The sequence below is a fragment of the Saccoglossus kowalevskii genome, chromosome 2 (genome assembly GCF_978046115.1).
Source record: "Saccoglossus kowalevskii chromosome 2, keSacKowa6.1, whole genome shotgun sequence".
Taxonomy (NCBI): Eukaryota; Metazoa; Hemichordata; class Enteropneusta; family Harrimaniidae; genus Saccoglossus; species Saccoglossus kowalevskii.
In genome coordinates this window covers 42,610,093-42,628,797 of record NC_140642.1, presented here as the reverse complement: position 1 = coordinate 42,628,797, position 18,705 = coordinate 42,610,093, and the positions used below count along the sequence as shown (strand labels likewise).

Sequence of the window (18,705 nt, the reverse complement as noted above, 5' to 3'; positions counted from 1 at the left end):
CACAGTCACCGCTTCATGATTCATTTGCTGACACCCACCATCATCATTCCTTACAGATGATTCTAGGTCACTGTGTTTTCACACATATCAATCTGTTTACCAATCGATAGGCCAGTCTTAGGCTAAACCATTTACCGTGGGGAAATTTAGCTTGCCCACTTTCATCATATTCATTGTTGATAACATTAAGTACACTCATAATTTTGAAGAGACGTGAAAAGATGTGTGGCTGGGGAAGTGGAACATGAGATATATTAAAGTGATGGTGTATTAAATCCACAAAATGGTTTGTCTATGCGGTTTCACTCCACCGGTACATAGACTAGTGGTTTGGTCTGATAAGACTGATCACTTTAATCTGACTTCGTGTAGATAACAGTGAACACATCCAAGGTTGATCACAGCAAATTCTTCAGACTAGGCGTTTTAGTTTTTACGATAAATTTATTGTCGAGAAAATGAAAGTATTACTGATCTCTGTTGTACTTCTTCTTTGTTCGCTGGACTCTTTGGCAGTTTATCGTAAACTTTTCTACCACTATGGAGAACGGACTGGCGATCGATTTTTAAATAGGGGTGACGTGGAAAGCGTTGAAATGTACCTGAATTCACCAATCAGTTTCTACAACAACCTTCATTATACAGTATATGTAAGTATTAACATCTTACTTCAACAAACTCATTCTCATTGTTATTATCAAATCAATGTTCTATTTTTTGATATAATTAGTTATGATTGGTGTATGGAGGTGGTTGTGAAGACGCCAGGGAACACGGCGCTGTCCTTGTTTTATATGTACGGCGAAACGTTTGTGTTGATAACAATGCTGGTCGATGACCTTGGAGGTCGAAAAACCCATTGTATGGAAATTACCTGCAACAAAATGCCACAAATACTGTTTTTTCAACTTTGAGCAACCAAGATCGGGTTGAAATAATACATAATAGCGGTGAGCCTGGGTCAGAGGATTGTAAATGCACGCCAGCATTATCTCGCGAGTCTAGTAACGGTGTAATCCTCTACTATACGCATGGGGGGGGGGGGGGTTAATGAACTATGGTACTCCATTAAATTCACACACAAAACTAAAGTGTTTATCTAATCTAATTATACTAATATATAACATCTGTCCCAAATTAGATATGGGTGTGCCTGGCATGCATAGTCCATGCATAATCCATGCAACCACAGTCTCTCTATACCGGAACTGTAATGCAACGATACAGGAAAGTCGTCATGCTGAACGTATTTTGTTGAGTTTTGTAACAACGACGCTGTCATGAGTTTGTGAGTGTACGTTCTAGAAATACTCTGGTTATATGCATGTATAATCATATATACATGATTATGAATATGGTATATCAGTGTAGACAACTAAAGTAACTCTCAGTGAAAAGTTGCTTTGTAACATGATATCAAATTTACATATAAATAAATATATTGAGGAAAATTACCTGCATAATTGAGTAGGAGGTATATACAATATATTAGCAACAACAGAGTTGTTCACCTTTAAAAATATCTGCCATGTCGACAAAAAATATATAACTTACCTCAAAATTGATGAGTAAAAAAAGACCATGTCATCTCAACATCATCTCTCTCTCAACATCAGCTGAACAAAAAACATTAAATTACAATACAATGAATTTCGCTTCTAATATATAGCTGCCCTGCAATGTACGATGTATAGCATTTTAAAGGCTGTTTTTCTTTTATTTTTAGGCAGAAACCAAAAACAAAATCGCGAGCAGCTCATACTGAACTGACGGGCGCGTTGATTCGAAACACTGTTTTTTTAGCTTGTATGATAGCTTTATTCATTATCACTACAGTGGATACCCGAATTAACGTAATTTTCATATATACACACGCCTAAAATAGAGAATACCTTTATTTTGAAATATAAGTTTAATGGCGCGACAGCTGAGGGAAAAAAAGCAGAAGAATCTTTTGGTATGAATAGAATACAATAAACTACTATCATAAGATTGTCTCCAAAACAGAGACATTTGCAACCAAAAGGCAAAAAAAGAACATATAAACTGTCGAACTCATACCACGAATGAAAATTATGAAGTAGAGAGGTGAAAATAGGAAACATTAGGCTAATAGTCAGTGATCATAACTTTAGTAACAATTGTGTTATTTTGGGATTCTCCGTCAGGCATCTTACTCCACGACCACGCACCTACAATTTACAATCCCCGTGAGTCCACGCTATGACAATATTACAATTTACAAACCCTGTGAGTCCATGCTATGACAATATTACAATTTACAAACCCCGTGAGTCCATGCTATGACAATATTACAATTTACAAACCCCGTGAGTCCACGCTATGACAATAATACAATTTACAAACCCCGTGAGTACATGCTATGACAATATTACAATTTACAAACCCCGTGAGTCCATGCTATGACAATATTACAATTTACAAACCCGGTGAGTCCATGCTATGACAATATTACAATTTACAAACCCCGTGAGTACATGCTATGACATTATTACAATTTACAAACCCCGTGAGTCCATGCTATGACAATATTACAATTTACAAACCCCGTGAGTACATGCTATGACAATATTACAATTTACAAACCCCGTGAGTCCATGCTATGACAATATTACAATTTACAAACCCCGTGAGTCCATGCTATGACAATATTACAATTTACAAACCCTGTGAGTCCATGCTATGACAATATTACAATTTACAAACCCCGTGAGTCCATGCTATGACAATATTACAATTTACAAACCCCGTGAGTACATGCTATGACAATATTACAATTTACAAACCCCGTGAGTACATGCCATGACAATATTACAATTTACAAACCCTGTGAGTCCATGCTATGACAATATTACAATTTACAAACCCCGTGAGTCCATGCTATGACAATATTACAATTTACAAACCCCGTGAGTACATGCCATGACAATATTTAAATTTACAATTTACAAACTATAGAATGCTTTTCTTATTTAACATTGACTTAGTAGATTAGGTTACGGAAATTGACGTAAACCTCTAAACAATTTTTATTCATTTTTATTACTATTCGTGTTTCGGAATTTGCATGTACCTCATAGTTCCGGAGATATAGTTCTTCAAACTTCGTCGAACGTGTTCGTGATATTGTTATTACCAAATATCAGAGGTTCAGATGAACATCTATAAGACGTAATGTTTTAGCCAATTTCGATGTAAAAAATTGTGCGTCGTTACGTGAATGGTCGAAAATTAGTTTCTAGTAAGCGTACGTAAAATTGCAATAAAACGTTTCTTCGTATTCAGTCTCTGATAAATAAATAAATATTTGTTGTCAAATGTACACATTTTCGATCAGACAAGTATCTGATACGAGGTATGTTATTCCGTGAACATAGACCTCCTAGAAACTGACAAAATTGAGCGACTTCAGCGAGAGTGGGTGACGGTACATCACTAACCTTTTTTTTTTTTTTATCTAAAACAGCTTATTCAGTATGCAAATTAAATATTTTGTCCGCACTCAGCTTAGTAACGTAAGTGTACGGTGATATTTGCATAAGTCATAGGCAATGCACCACACAAACAACTCTTTGTAATAAATATAATCACGGTTACTACTAACCACTTCTAGCAATCGTGATATATTTTTAAATCAGCTTCGAGCAAATATTGAACTTTTGTACAGTGAAAGACACATACTGTATATATAACAATTTGTAAATAACGATCGTCAGCTTTCCTTCAACAGAGGAGGCAGTACGAAATCTTACATGGGACCTAGCGCCGAAGGCGCGACCTTACTTGGGGGGGGGGGGGGTTACGCACATTGAAGTACTACATGTATATGTGCCGCCAAAAGGGGTCCCAAATTCACTGCTTCTGTCCGAAAAGGGGTATGTTATTTTACACTGTCTGTCTGAAAAGGATTATCCCTTTTTCATTATTTCTGTCTGAAAAGGGGTCCATATTTTCCAAAGACTGTGATCCAACAATCAGGAGAATGAAGCTGTTTTTTTCTTTCTGTAACTGCATTTCGATCGTCAAAGTCCATCCCCGGGAGTCCACCTGCTTTTCCCTGGAAAGGGGTGTCAAATATCCACAGTTTGTCTGATAATGGGTAGGCAATTTGAGTTTATTTCTGTCTGATAAGGGGTAGGGGTTTCAAACAACCAGCTACACACCCCTGTCAGTATTTTTTGCAAGTACCCCCTCCGGGGTCCGAGGCATGCTATTTTCTGCATTTTGAGGGGCAACCCCCCCCCCCCGCATTTTCCCGATGGACGACCGGGCGGTCTGTTACTCTTCCCCGCCACCACTGTACACATTCAAGCGTTAGGGAATGATCATTTATTATTCCTGAGGGGCAAAACAGAGGGGGGTCAGCATATTTTCTAAAGCCACGAGGTGGGCGGGGCAGGGACATTTTAACAACGCTGAAGGGGCCTAAAATTTTTCTCTTAAAGATTGAGTCACATTTTTTTTTTTAATTTAATTTTATATAATATATATATATACATATATATATATATATAGGGGGTTTACAAATTTTCTCCTCTTAGGAATAATAAGTGGTCATTCCCTGTTTCCCTTTATAGTACATAAAACCATAAATAGTACATGGTTTTTCCATAGTACATGGGAAAACCATAAATCTCTTGATGACAAACAAATCACTGAAACAGTAACGCGCAAACTAGAACAATCCTTTGAAATACATAGCACAGAAACATTACACGATGACAATAACGGTAAAAACCACAAAAACAAGTTACGAACCTATAGGAAAATTAAAACAGAATTTGCATATGAAAAATATCTCACCACAATCAAAAATCCAAATCATAGAGCAGCTATGACAAAACTCAGAATAAGTGCTCATACCCTTCAAATCGAAAGGGGCAGATATAATAACATTTTAGCGGAGGACCGAATTTGCCCAGTTTGTGACAAACAGGAAATTGAAAACGAAAAACATTTTCTCAATTGTAATTTATACAAGAAGGAACGAGAAATCATGATCAACAATATTAAATACAATATAAGCAACTTGGGGACGGATGACGAAAAACTTACAAATATACTGAAAAGTAAAAATGACAAAACAATCATTGAACTACGAAAATTCATCCACACTTGTTTCAAATTACGACAAGAAAAATCTTAAAATGCCAGATGCCTCAACCAACCACCAAATAATTTAATTTTTTTTCTTCTTTTCAATTGTCCATGAATGTCTTGTGGTTTTTTTGCTATCTTTTTGTATTACTTTATTGTATTTTCAACTAAGATCCCACCTCGGGATACGGTTTCAATAATGATTCTTATTACATGATTACATAGTACCTTAGTATATTCCAAAATGGTGTGCGAATAATGATTGACTGTTGGAAGTGAAACACGTACATTATTACATTGTAGCTTTAATGAAATTTATTTGGGAAATTACAGCTTACAACAAGAGAACTTGTGATGGATGTGAATCGTCACTGCCTCAGCACAAAGATTGTTGTGTAATGCAAGGGAATGTAAATGTCTTTTGGCAGCATTTCTTGTATTAATTTCCATTGCACAAAACAGCAGCAAATACTGTTACTGAAGCACAGAATTTGCACAAATTTTTTCTCCCCGGTCATTCACGCAAACTGCAAATCAGGTCTTTTACCGCATCCATAGTTGTTGACACTTTGCAACCGCCTGGACGGATGTAGTGTGACGTATTTTGACCCCGGATTCTGACATTGCATTCTGGCCGTTGTGTCGTCACCGGAAGCGCTGTCCCATTGGTGCATTCTGGCTACATTTACTGCCCTTTCATACCAGTTCAATTTCCTTTCATTATTACATCCAGACTCCATGATATTTAATATTTAAAACCAACCTTTATTTCACAGTCACTCTAGTTTTCACCTTTCTAAAATTATTTTACTGATCAAAAGACTTTTCATTCCAATCATGCAATCTTTCATAGTACTTCCGCAGACACAACGGCGATCGCCAACATAACAATATAAGAAATTTGACAAACTGATTCTTCCTGTGGTGGCAGTGTGAGAAGATAGTTTGGATTGTTTTGTATGTAGAGTAGAATTTTCGATGTAGTAAGTAAGTATGTTTGTTCGTTTATTCATTAATTATTCATAGACAACTTTGCAGTGAATATATGTCGAGCAATCGTACGAGGCACGGAATGTAAATTTATTATTTTGTGTATACTTGAATAAAACGTACTAATAATTCAAAATTACGTACGTATTGGAGGACGTGGCGTGTGTGTTTTAAAATGATGTATGCATTTTCAAAACGGCACAACTGTGCGTTTTAAAGGTGTGTGTTTTAAAACGACTTGTGTGTTTAAAAATGATTGATGTGTATATCTATTTGCATTAAATGTATGTGCATTAATAAATGATGTGTGTATTTTAAATAACGTGTATATTAAAATGACGCAGTGGCGGATCCAGCAAAATGCATTGGGGGGGGGGGGGTCCAAGCTTCCCTTAAGATATATGGAGCGTAAATCGCAGAGAAGCTATGCATAATCCAGATACGAATCGTCATGTGTTTGGAAGGGGCCATGGCCCCCTGCCCCCCCCCCCCCTCTGGATCTGCCACTGCACGGTTCTAGAAGCCATACCTACACACGAATTGGTGACGTCACAAAATACATGACCTTCAATTGGGGTCGTTTCCTCAGTATATACAAATTGATATATACAAATTACAATAAAGATACTTAAGACCATACACATAAGGTAAAACAAATCATGTGACAATATAATGATAATAACGGTAATAAATCCTAGCTTAACTGTTGAACAGAACGATCATATAGTCAGTCGGGTCACGCCAAGGGTCACGCACTTTGTTGCAAAATGGCCGTGTGGTTGAAACTGAGTCATGGCGTGACGGGTGATGCAGACATCATTAAACACTCTCAAAATCACAATAAAACAGGGAAGTGGTTGCATATTACGGCGTAGCCAACATGGGAAATAAAAAAACGCACAATACAAACGACATGGGTTCGAATCACACTAGATACACACTCGCCAGAACCGAAGCAATCAGAAACCAGCAATCGTTTTGGCTTTCCCGTTCAACTCATCGGTACATTGGTGTAGTTGGAAAAATGAACACCACTTAACGACCAACGTCGTGGCGTGGTATACAATTTTTTGGACAATTGTAACTCAATAATAGAAATAAGTTGTATTGTTATATATACACACACTATATAGTCTCATCAAATGCAAACACAACCAGTCAATCCATTGTGGTCTTGTGGGTCAGTTCTATACATAGTGATCATGAGGACCCATGTTCAATTCCCCTGCCTGCCAGTCTTTGCTCGCAAACAGGAATTTGTAATAAAGCTAAATAACAAATCATTTATTTGCATGACTACCCACATGATTCAGTGGATATGTACAATGCCACCAATGTGAGAGATTGCTGGTTCGAATCTAGTATTTTTGAATGCTAGTGAGAACAGTGCTCCTATAAATAGGACTTAAATCCCATTGCTTGTGTGAAGACACTCGTGGTACAGTGGACAAGACAGTGCGTTGGGAACACAAAGATTGCAAGTTCAAATCACAGACTGGACACTCCTACAAGACAAGATATGAAAGATGTTATAAACAGCAACTTCTATATATCAAGTCAGAAAAAACAGAACACAATAATACTACCTCACATGGAAGCCAGACGAAGCTGAGGAGTCGTCAAAGTATGAAGACAATTGACAGCTGCAAGTCATGTGCAACAACAGACTAGAGGAGCAATGCTGTTCTCCAAATAGGCCCCTTCATTTGTATTGACCCCCTAAGGATTGCTAATCCCCCTTTCTAACTCTTCCCCCAAAAATAATATATCGCCCCTTTTAGAATGTATTGACCCACAAATTAATGAATATTCATGAGCACAGAAACTGCTACGCCATGAATAAATTAGCATAATTAAAACAAAAATTGCATAAAGTGTAGGTACATCTTCTCGATCCCTGTCAAATGAAGTGTGTATTTTAGAATTAGTTGTGTGTTTAAAAAGACGTGTGTGTTTTAAAAATTATGTATGTTTAAAAAATGACGTGTGTGTTTTAAAAATTATGTGTGTATTAAAATGACGTGTGTATTTTAAAATTAGTTGTGTGTTTAAAAAGACGTGTGGTTTAAAAATTATGTATGTTTAAAAAATGACGTGTGTGTTTTAAAAATGATGTGTGTTTGAAAATGACATGTGTGTTTTTAAAAATGGCGTGTGTTTAAAAACGTGTGTGTTTTAAATAATGTATATATTAAAATGAAGTGTGTTCAAAATGACATGTGTATTTTAAAATAATGTGTGTTTTTTAAAATGACGTGTGTGAGGTCAAATACAAATTTTGTGTGTGTAAAAAGAAAAAAAAAACGCATGCATTTATTTACGCCTGTAGGAGGCGCTATTTTTGAATGATAGACCAGTATTCGGCACCATGGGCCAGTCAGCTGGCGCACACGTGATAATAAAATAAATACGTTATTTATTACATCGTCCGTCGTCTGTGTCAATGTTTTACTTTTTTGACTTCTTCTTGAAAACTACAAGCCTGAATGCTTTGGTACTTGGTGTATATGTACCTTGGGTAGACCTCTCTCAGATGTGTTCATTTCATGATGAGATCTTCAATTCTCTAATTTTGGTGAATATTTTTGTCATTTTTGGTAAAAAGTGATATTTTCGACTTCTTGTTAAAAACCGCAAGTCCAATTGCTTTGATATTACTTACCGGTATATAGGTACTACATGTGGACCTCTCCCAGATTTGTTCATTTTGTAATGATATATTTAATTCTCTAATTTTGATGAATATTTTTATTATTTTTGGTAAAAAGTGATATTTTTGACTTCTTGTTAAAAACTGCAAGTTCAATTGCTTTGATATTACATATATAGGTACTACATGTGATCCTCTCTCAGATTTGTTCATTTCATGACGATATCTTTAATTCTCTAATTTTAGTGAATATTTTTGTAATTTTTGGTAAAAAGTGATATTTTCGACTTCTTGTTAAAAAATGCAAGTCTGATTGTTTGCTATTATATATATAGGTACTACAGGTAGACCTCTCTTGAATTTTGTTTATTTTATGATGATATCTTTTTTTGTCATTTTTGGTAAAAGTGATATTTTCGAATTCTTCTTGTTAATTTCGTGGTGATATCTTCAATTATCTAATTTTGATGATTATTTTTGCTGAAAAGTGATATTTTTGAATTCTTGTTGAAAACAGCTAGTCCTGTTGCTTTGATACTATCCATATTGTTCATTTTCTAATGATATCTTCTGTTCTTTAATTGAAATGTGCATTGCTAACAGCGGAGCTATCTCAGCCGATAGGCTGCTTGTTTGTTTTTACACACACAAAATTTTCATTCGACCTCACACACATCATTTTTAAAAACACACACGTCATTTTAGACACACATTATTTTAAAATACACATATCATTTTAAACACACACATAATTTTAATATACACACACCTTTAAAACACACATGTCGTTTTTAAACACACGCTATTTTAAAAAACACAATGACAATTCATTTATGACACAACAGATAAAGAGATAAGAACACACGTTTATTTGGCAAAACAGGGGGGGGCACGCTGTTGGGACCATACAAACAGTCTGAAATGCATAGCTGAAATCTGCCTAACAATGAGTGCTACCTAACTTGCCTAGACATTAACGCGTGAAGCTGCTGCCTTGTAAGAACGGCATTTGTCAACAACCAATCATAAGAATGGTTACGAAGTCAGAACCACATCAAAGTTACGATTCGGTTAGCATTGCTCAACTGGTTCGTAACCAGTCTTGTGATTGGTTCTTTACCTCCAACTGTGCAGTGTGTTCGGCCCAACCGTTAATTATTCAGAAATAGAGTCAATTTGTGTAGTTTTCTTGATTTATTCTGCAGATATAGGTAAAATATAGGTAAGGCTTTGGAGAAATTTGAAAGAGCAACTAATATTCTTCAACCTGGTATTTTTTTATAGATTGTATTTTTCACTCTATCCGTCTGTTTTTTCCAGTTTAAAAAAATATGAGCTCGCTGGAGCCTTCATCCCTTGTCTATTTATTACACTAGATACCAGCCGATACCACGATTTCACAATTAATATAGATATCAAACAGAAAAGAAGAAATGAAAATTACAAATCAAAATGCAATTAATACGTTTGTAATTTCACTTCAAACTACATTTACATTTGCAATCTTACCTTTACTTTTGAAAAAGGATTTTTTGGTAATTTATTTAGTCTATATGTGATTTGGCTATGAATAGCATGCCTTCTTATTACTGCCTACAGTGCTTCGATCATGATGACAAACCATCTTGGTGTGCTGAGGTCTTGTCTGATAATCACCAATGGTTTCATGAATACATACTAGTCATTAGTAGCATTCATATACAGCTGCTTACACAGGCTAAGAAGTCAAATACCTTAGCCTGTGCTAAGTGTTCACTCACATTTTCTTAGTACAGGCATAGACCTTAGAAAACAGGGACATGCAACTTCTGTCTAAGACAAAAAAAAATCCAGTTTCCTGTGTGAAATGTGGGTTATAATCTCCTGTATTAATATATATACCTATACATCTGAAACAGTTTTAGTTCTTACCTTTCTACACTTTTTATATGTTCGATAAGTTATGCTGTGCCAATATTCACATTTGTCCGTGCATAACGGGTGCACTATGCTATATCTGTTCTAAATATGATGAAAAATCCACTTGTTATAATGACACAAATTTTGACAGGTCATTGTTTACGTTTAGGCAGTTTTGTTTTCTTGTAGAGAAAACTGACTATTTTTATTTCCCTTTTCTGTTTTCATAGTGGAATAAAAACTGTTAACTTTGCAATTTTTAGTTTCACTCATATAAATAGAATGAACTTGGCTATTCAGTTTTAATCAAATGTAATTTTTCTGATTATATTCTAACCACAAAGTTGGCTCATTTTGTGTAGCTACTCCCTGGCAGCCATGTTTGGCTTATGTAACAGGAGAGGATGTAACAGTGGTGTTGACATAGCTTTATTGTCAGTTTCACTGAGGTGTTAATTGGGTAGAGGATTATAACTAAGGTTACATGAAAGGGATACCTACAGTAGCATGTCCCTGTTTTCTAAGGTCTATGGTACAGGCTAGTAAATGCTAGTACAAATTAAATCGTTTTTAATACCTGGTCCAGATCCTTAGCATGAATGTGTACGTGAACGCTTACTATTATATTCATTATTTTCTTGTTAGTATGCCATTTCCGACATGACAATCAACAAAATACAAATAGATTGTTCTCAAGAAAAATGAACTGACGTAAAGTCTCTGTACTACTTCTGATTATTCTGCACTCTGCAGTTTATGAATTTGCTTTAGTATTGTTTTATAATTGTAGAACCAACATGTATACCTTCTTAGTTACTGTACTGAGTAATCATAGTTAAAATGACTGAAGATTTTTGTATATTTTTTAACAAGTTTGTGCATTCCTTAACCCTTGCTAGGTAACTACCCGATATGCAAACATATGAGATTTACAATAATCTTTACTTTGTGTAGCATCATTGAAGGTAGAAGGACATAGTACATGTACCTACCATGGTTTTATGAACACTACTTGTATTGGTACTGGTCAACAAATATTATGTAATCAGATTTTAGCAAGCTTGCAGCTTATCACTGTGTTAATTGTGTTTGTTTTCTTTTAATTTGACAGATAAATACAGATGGTGTGTTAACTTTTACTCCAGGTCTACAAGGATATCCTCCATATCCATTTGGTGTATCATTTCAAGAAACCAACATAAAACTCATTGCTCCCTTTTTAACAGATTTGGATAACAGGTAATCCACATTCTTCATATTCTTAAACACAAACTAAACATTTACCCTAGAATAGGCAGATCTAGGTGTCTGTATCATCGTAGCTGAAAGGCATGGTAAATAAAGGAGAAATATCTGTCCTTGTTGTTGTTGTTGCTGTAGTTGTTGTTGTCATCATTTTATGCTATAAAAGACATGGAAAACAATACTTACACAGGAGCATGCATGGTTGACTACCTTAGAACGAAACTTGAAACTTTACAACAAAAACAATGTCACAGATTTCACGAAACAAAAACTAAATAATTCAATTAGACAATATTACATTAACAAATGGAATATAGACAACAAAAGGGAAAGTGCCAAATTACGCACATACAGGACATTCAAAGACTCCTTGGAACAAGAAGAATACATAAAAGTGATGAACAACCCACAACATGTCAAAACAATAGCTCAATTTAGATTAAGTTGCCATAAACTTGCCATCGAAAAAGGTCGTTATACAAAACCAAAAACACCAGTGGAAGACAGGTTATGCTCCCATTGTAACGAAGTTGAAAATGAGGAACATCATTTAATACATTGTAAATTGTACACAAAACAAAGAGACGCAATGTTTCACACTATCAACAGTGTGAATGCAAATTTCCTGAATTTGGATGAAGAAAAACAATTTAAACATATCTTACAATCAAAAGATAAAGATACTATTATAGTGCTCTATAGTGGCGTTCACGTTAGAGATCTCGGCACGTGCTGAGACTCGGGACCGAGTCGGCACGTGGCAAAAATTGTGTGTGAACGGTCGGGACCGAGTCGGCACGTGCCGAAAAGAACTCGATCTCGGTCCCGATGGATGCTTGGGACCAAAACTCGACACGTGCCGAGATTTACTGCCTGAACGCTCGGCACGAGCCGAAATCACGCCCTCGGTGGTAAATTTAAGAAAAACATAAGTTGATTGATACTAGCATGAAATTACGATGACAGGAAATTCGGATATACTAGTAGATGGTCGAATGCTGTAGTAATGAATGCAAGCCGTCATCAGCGACGCATATTTATGTGCTGCTACAACCTCTATTTTCTTGCACATTTTACATTGATGTGAAAAAATAATTATGTTTCGAATCTTCTTTGCCGTTCATGTGCACGATGGCTCGTAATAAACACCATTGCAACAAATGGATATAATTTCACTATAACAATTATTATTATCATCATATGCGTATCGACGAATGAGAGCGTGATTTCGGCACGAGCCCAGTCGGTCCTAAGTGGGTCCTGAATAACGTGAACACAACTGCTGTAATCCCTCTGCAAACACAACTGATTAAAAATTTCGGCACGTGCCGAGATCCCGTAACGTGAACGTAGTATATGTGTACTTGAGTAATAGTAAATGAACAAACAAAAGAATACACTCAGTAGTTGTGTTCACATTACACGAAGTACAGGCTAAGATTTAAGCTAGGCTTATCTAGCATATTTGCATTTCGGCTAGAACCAATTGCGTCCACACACAGGGAGGGCCAGTCGTTAGCACGGGCTAAGAGGCGCTATTTACGAACGAAAAATGGATGACACGCGCGAGGTTCTATTTCTGCTGCTGACATGTTTCGTTCTAATTTTGAAGTGACGTGCACAGGAACCTGAGAGAAGACGGACCCAACTTATTTGGATGCACAGAAACAGTATACAACGGCGTAACAGAATACATAGTTTTATTATTGCATCACGTAGACAGCGAACCAAATTTATTTTATCTACGATTGGAGCTGCTGTACGCTCTACTACAGCGACCCGATCAGTATGGAAGTGTGCGGAGTAATGACTAGTGGAATAGAGTCGTTATACGAACATGGGACAATGCAGGGGAGAGGGCGCTTTATAGTCCTGGGCTAAGCGTTCACGCACACTTCGTTAGCCCGTGCTAAGGGTCTAGACCGCGTCTTAAATTCGGATCAGATTTAACCCATACTTAGCCTTCCTTAGCCTGTGCTAAGCGTTCACGCACGTTTTCTTAGCACAGGCTAGGGGATTTGACCTCTTAGCCCGTGCTAAGGAGCTGTGCGTGAACGCAATTAGTCACACTTATTTCACTTTTTATTTACTCAACTTTCGCCTACTTACTTTTTTTAGTTATTCATTATTAACTTTATTACATTTTAAACACCAAATTAGAAATGTAAAATTTTCTACACGGTTGTAATAAAGCTGTTATCTATCTATCTATCATTGATGCTGTCATAAGATTTTTTGATTAAAATTACTCAATTTCTTTCAAACTTGGATATTATATTATTAACCAATTTGGGATCTTGGTCAAGTTTGATTATGATATTCATTAAATTTCACTTAAAATTGTTTTCTTTTTGTGGTTACAATAACTCAAACACGTTTTTATCTAACCATCTTAAAAATTTATGAATCTTACAAATCGCTATAAAAGACATAGAAATAAGTAGACAGAATGAAGACATTTATACTGCAGATTATGAAAATCAAGATCTGTAGTAAACCATATGTTGTAAACCATACATCAAAAAAGTGCAGTGTTTCATGCTTTGTTCAAATCTAAATGTATTACTGCACTATTATTTAAGAACTTTTATACAATTCATGTATTTTTAGTCCCCGTTCGAATGAAGTCCGAAAATGGGGACTATTAATTTGGGTTTGTCCATCCGTCTGTACGTATGTCCGGAGCTATATCTCGGACACCCATTGACGGATTTCATTCAAACTTTACAAGAGAGCAATACATAATGTCTTACATATGTGCGTCAAGTTACTTTTGGATGTAAAATTTGCTATTTCTGATACCTGATCATATGATCATACATATTGGATAATAGATGCACGTCATTTTTTTTATGATTTGAACAAATATGGCCGACTGGCAGCCATCTTGTTTTTCATGGTACCCATGCTACTTTATCTTGAATGCAATGAACGTTTCTGTTTAAATTTTGTACAAAGATAGTATACCAAGAGATACATTTACACCAACATGAATTTTGTGATTCAATTCAATAGGGCTTGCCGATGCCCAATTTTCATGTAGAAGCGCTAAATTGTCATTTTTACATATCCGATGCTGTTTCTCAGAGATGACTGGGTCGATTTGGATCAAACATGGAATGATGATCATACATATTTGGTTATACTTTTTCCATTAATCAAACAAATATGGCCGACTGATGGCCATTTTGTTTTTCATGGTACCCATGCTACTTTATTAGTCCCCGTTCGAACGCAGTCCGATTCAAGATGGCCGAATGGCAGCCATTTTTGTGCTAAAAAATCCTAAAAATCAAGCATTTCCCGGCTGTTTACAGATGGATTTTGTTCAAACTTGGTATATACATTAGACATTATAGGACCTTGATGCAAATAATTTTGTTTTTCAGATAAGATTCAAAATGGCCGACTGACGGCCATTTTGTTTTAATGAATGTGGTTCTCGTGCCATACATGTATCTCTGACTTGCTCATCATAAATTTCAAGCATTTCTGGCATTTATGGATGGATTTCGTTCAAACTTGGTACATATATTAGACATTACAGGTTCCTGATGCACATCATTTATTTTTCAGATCGGATTCAAAATGGCTGTCTGGTGGCCATTTTGTTTTAATGAATGGGCTTCTAGACCCATATCTCCGACTTGTTTTGACTGATAATATTCAAATTTTAAATATTCATTATACATCATGTCATAGATAAACAGATATATTGGTTTGACGATCCTATTCAAAATGGCCGAATGGTGGTCATTTCTGTGCTAAAAAATCATCAAATATCAAGCATTTCTGGCATTTATGGATGGATTTCGTTCAAAGTTGGTACATACATTAGACATAACGGGTTCCTGATGCACGTCATTTTATTTTTCAGATTGGATTCAAAATGGCTGACTGGCGGCCATTTTGTTTTAATGATTGAGCTTCTAGAGCCATATCTCTTAAATGCTTTGACTGATTATATTCAAATTTTATATATTCGTTATACATCACGTTATATATATACATGTATTCAAAATGGCTGATTTTGAATGCTGTTCCAGAGCAATATCTCTCAATATGGACAAGTACTTGTTTGATGATCAGATACAAATATCAATCATTTTAATATTAAAAAATCATATTCCTGACATGGTTATATTCCAGCTATATTACTATAAACAAAACTATATATCTTAAATTTGATAACTAACGGGGACTGTGCCATGCATGGCTTGTCTTGAATGCAATGAACGTTTCTCTTTAAATTTTGTACAAAGATAGTATACCAAGGAATACATTTGTACCAACATTATTTTTGTGATTCGATTCAATATGGCTAACTGACGCCCAAATTTCCTGTAAAAGCGTTAAATCATCATTTTTTACATGTCCGGAGCTGTTTCTCAGAGATGACTAGGCCAATTTAGATCAAAGTTGATATGATGATCATACATATTGGGTTATACAATGTAGTTGCATGTCTGCATTTTTTCTGTGATTCAAACTAATATGGCTGATTGGTGGTCATTTTGTTTTTCATGATACCCATGCCTACTTTCCCATGAATGCAATGAACATTTCTGTTTAAATATTGTACAAAGACAGTATACCAATAATTACATCAACATCAACATGAACATTATTTTTGTAATATGACTATACAATTATATGACAATAATATGACAATATGACTGCCAATGTTCAATTCTTGTGTAAAAGCATTTTACAAATCCATATCCTATTAATGGTTTCAATCTAATCTCAATGACTTCATCAGCATCAAATTGATATGTCAGATCACAAAATTTTGGACGGGGACTGTATCATTAACAATGACTTGTTCCAAATTTTGCTCAGTTATGTTGCTAAACCATTTTTTTTTTGAATTTATATACAATTCAAGTTATATTATTTTATGTGGGACATTGAGATTAATACAGTACATGTAGTATTCTTTGAGGAACATGAATATTATTTAATTTTAGTTTCTGTCCGTTCAAGGTCAATTTCAGAACCCTCTGGAGTGAATTTGTTCATCTTTCTATGTATCTAGTGCTTTATGTGGGACATATAAACATGCAGTGGTTTACTGATTCGATGCAAGATGGTCGACTAGCAGCCATTATGTTTTTTGAAAATGTGGTATTACATGTCTATGATATGTCTTACAATTCAATTTGTGATTAGTTAAAGATGACAGACTTGTAGCCATCATGCTTTTGATCATATTACAATATCTTAAATATGAATAACATTTCTCCTATTGCAACAGGGACTGTTTCATTAACAATGACTTGTCTAATTATGATGACCTTTTAGCTTGTATTTTCTGCATAAAATGCTTAGATATATAAGAATTGTTTCAGGTCTTTTATACTCACTTTTGCCATGCAAAGAAAAACTATTGCATTGTTAGTTTGTTATCCATCCATACAATAATTAATCTAGAGTTATAAGAATGGCAAATTTAAAGTTGATTATTTCTAACTTTGTATAGTGATGAAGAAAACACTGGTAACATATGGTATCGTGAAACAGCTGAAAATGATCCACTACATGAACGTGCTAATAAAGAAATACAAAGACTCACTGGTCAACATTTCCAGACATCTAGTTTACTCATAGTTACTTGGGAAGATATAGCAATGCATCACAAACAAGGTATATCACAGGTATGTACTGTATATATTTATTGTTTCTAGTTGCAGGATTAGAAGAATCTGAGAAATGGTATGCCATCGCCTTGCCCTGAGTGATGTGATGAATCCTGCAACAAATTTTTCATGCAAAATAAGGAGGGATATGCAGTCATGATTTCTAGCAATCTAACTAATTTAATCAGGTTGACTGGAAAATTTTAAAATTTAAAGTTAACTTAATTTTAAATAAACTAATATAAGGGTGAGGTCACTCAGCTTAATTTACCAGCGTGGATAACTTCAACACTTTTGTTTCTGTGTTGTAGTACTTTACACCTGTTTTTGAATTCCTTTTAAATGAGTATTTTCAATACTTTTTTTTTAGCTCCGCTGTCGACTTTGTCGAGCGGAGCTTATCATATGAGTGATTGTCCGTCATCGTCGTCCGTCGTCGTCGTTCGTGTCAATGTTTTACTTTTTCGACTTCTTCTTGAAAACTACAAGCCTGAATGCTTTGATACTTGGTGTATATGTACCTTGGGTAGACCTCTCTCAGATTTGTTCATTTCATGATGATATCTTCAATTCTCTAATTTTGGTGAATATTTTTGTCATTTTTAGTAAAAAGTGATATTTTCGACTTCTTGTTGAAAACCGCAAGTGCAATTGCTTTGATATTACATATATAGGTACTACATGTGGACCTCTCTCAGATTTGTTCATTTTGTAATGATATCTTTAATTCTCTAATTTTGGTGAATATTTTTGTCATTTTTGGTAAAAAGTGATATTTTCGACTTCTTGTTGAAAACCGCAAGTCCAATTGCTTTGATATTTACATATATAGGTACTACATGTCGACCTCTCTCAGATTTGTTCATTTTGTAATGATATCTTCAATTCTCTAATTTTGGTGAATATTTTTGTAATTTTTGGTAAAAAGTGATATTTTCGACCTCTTGTTGAAAACCGCAAGTCCAATTGCTTTGATATTACATATATAGGTACTACATGTGGACCTCTCTCAGATTTGTTCATTTTGTAATGATATCTTTAATTCTCTAATTTTGGTGAATATTTTTGTAATTTTTGGTAAAAAGTGATATTTTCAACTTCTTGTTGAAAACCGCAAGTCCAATTGCTTTGATATTACATATATAGGTACTACATGTGGACCTC

The 18,705-nt window shown here is 35.2% G+C and overlaps 1 protein-coding gene across 1 annotated transcript in view; it reads left to right on the top strand.

The window, feature by feature from the left end:
- The first annotated feature begins 328 nt into the window (after positions 1-328).
- Positions 329-18,705, top strand: part of LOC100369079 (nidogen-1-like) — a 104,311-nt gene continuing 85,934 nt past the window's right edge. The window contains exons 1-3 of the mRNA XM_085495757.1: positions 329-650; positions 11,769-11,896; positions 17,385-17,559. Of these exons, the coding sequence (XP_085351883.1) occupies positions 459-650; positions 11,769-11,896; positions 17,385-17,559 (495 nt within the window). The 5' untranslated portion in view covers positions 329-458. The remainder of the gene's footprint in view (positions 651-11,768; positions 11,897-17,384; positions 17,560-18,705) is intronic.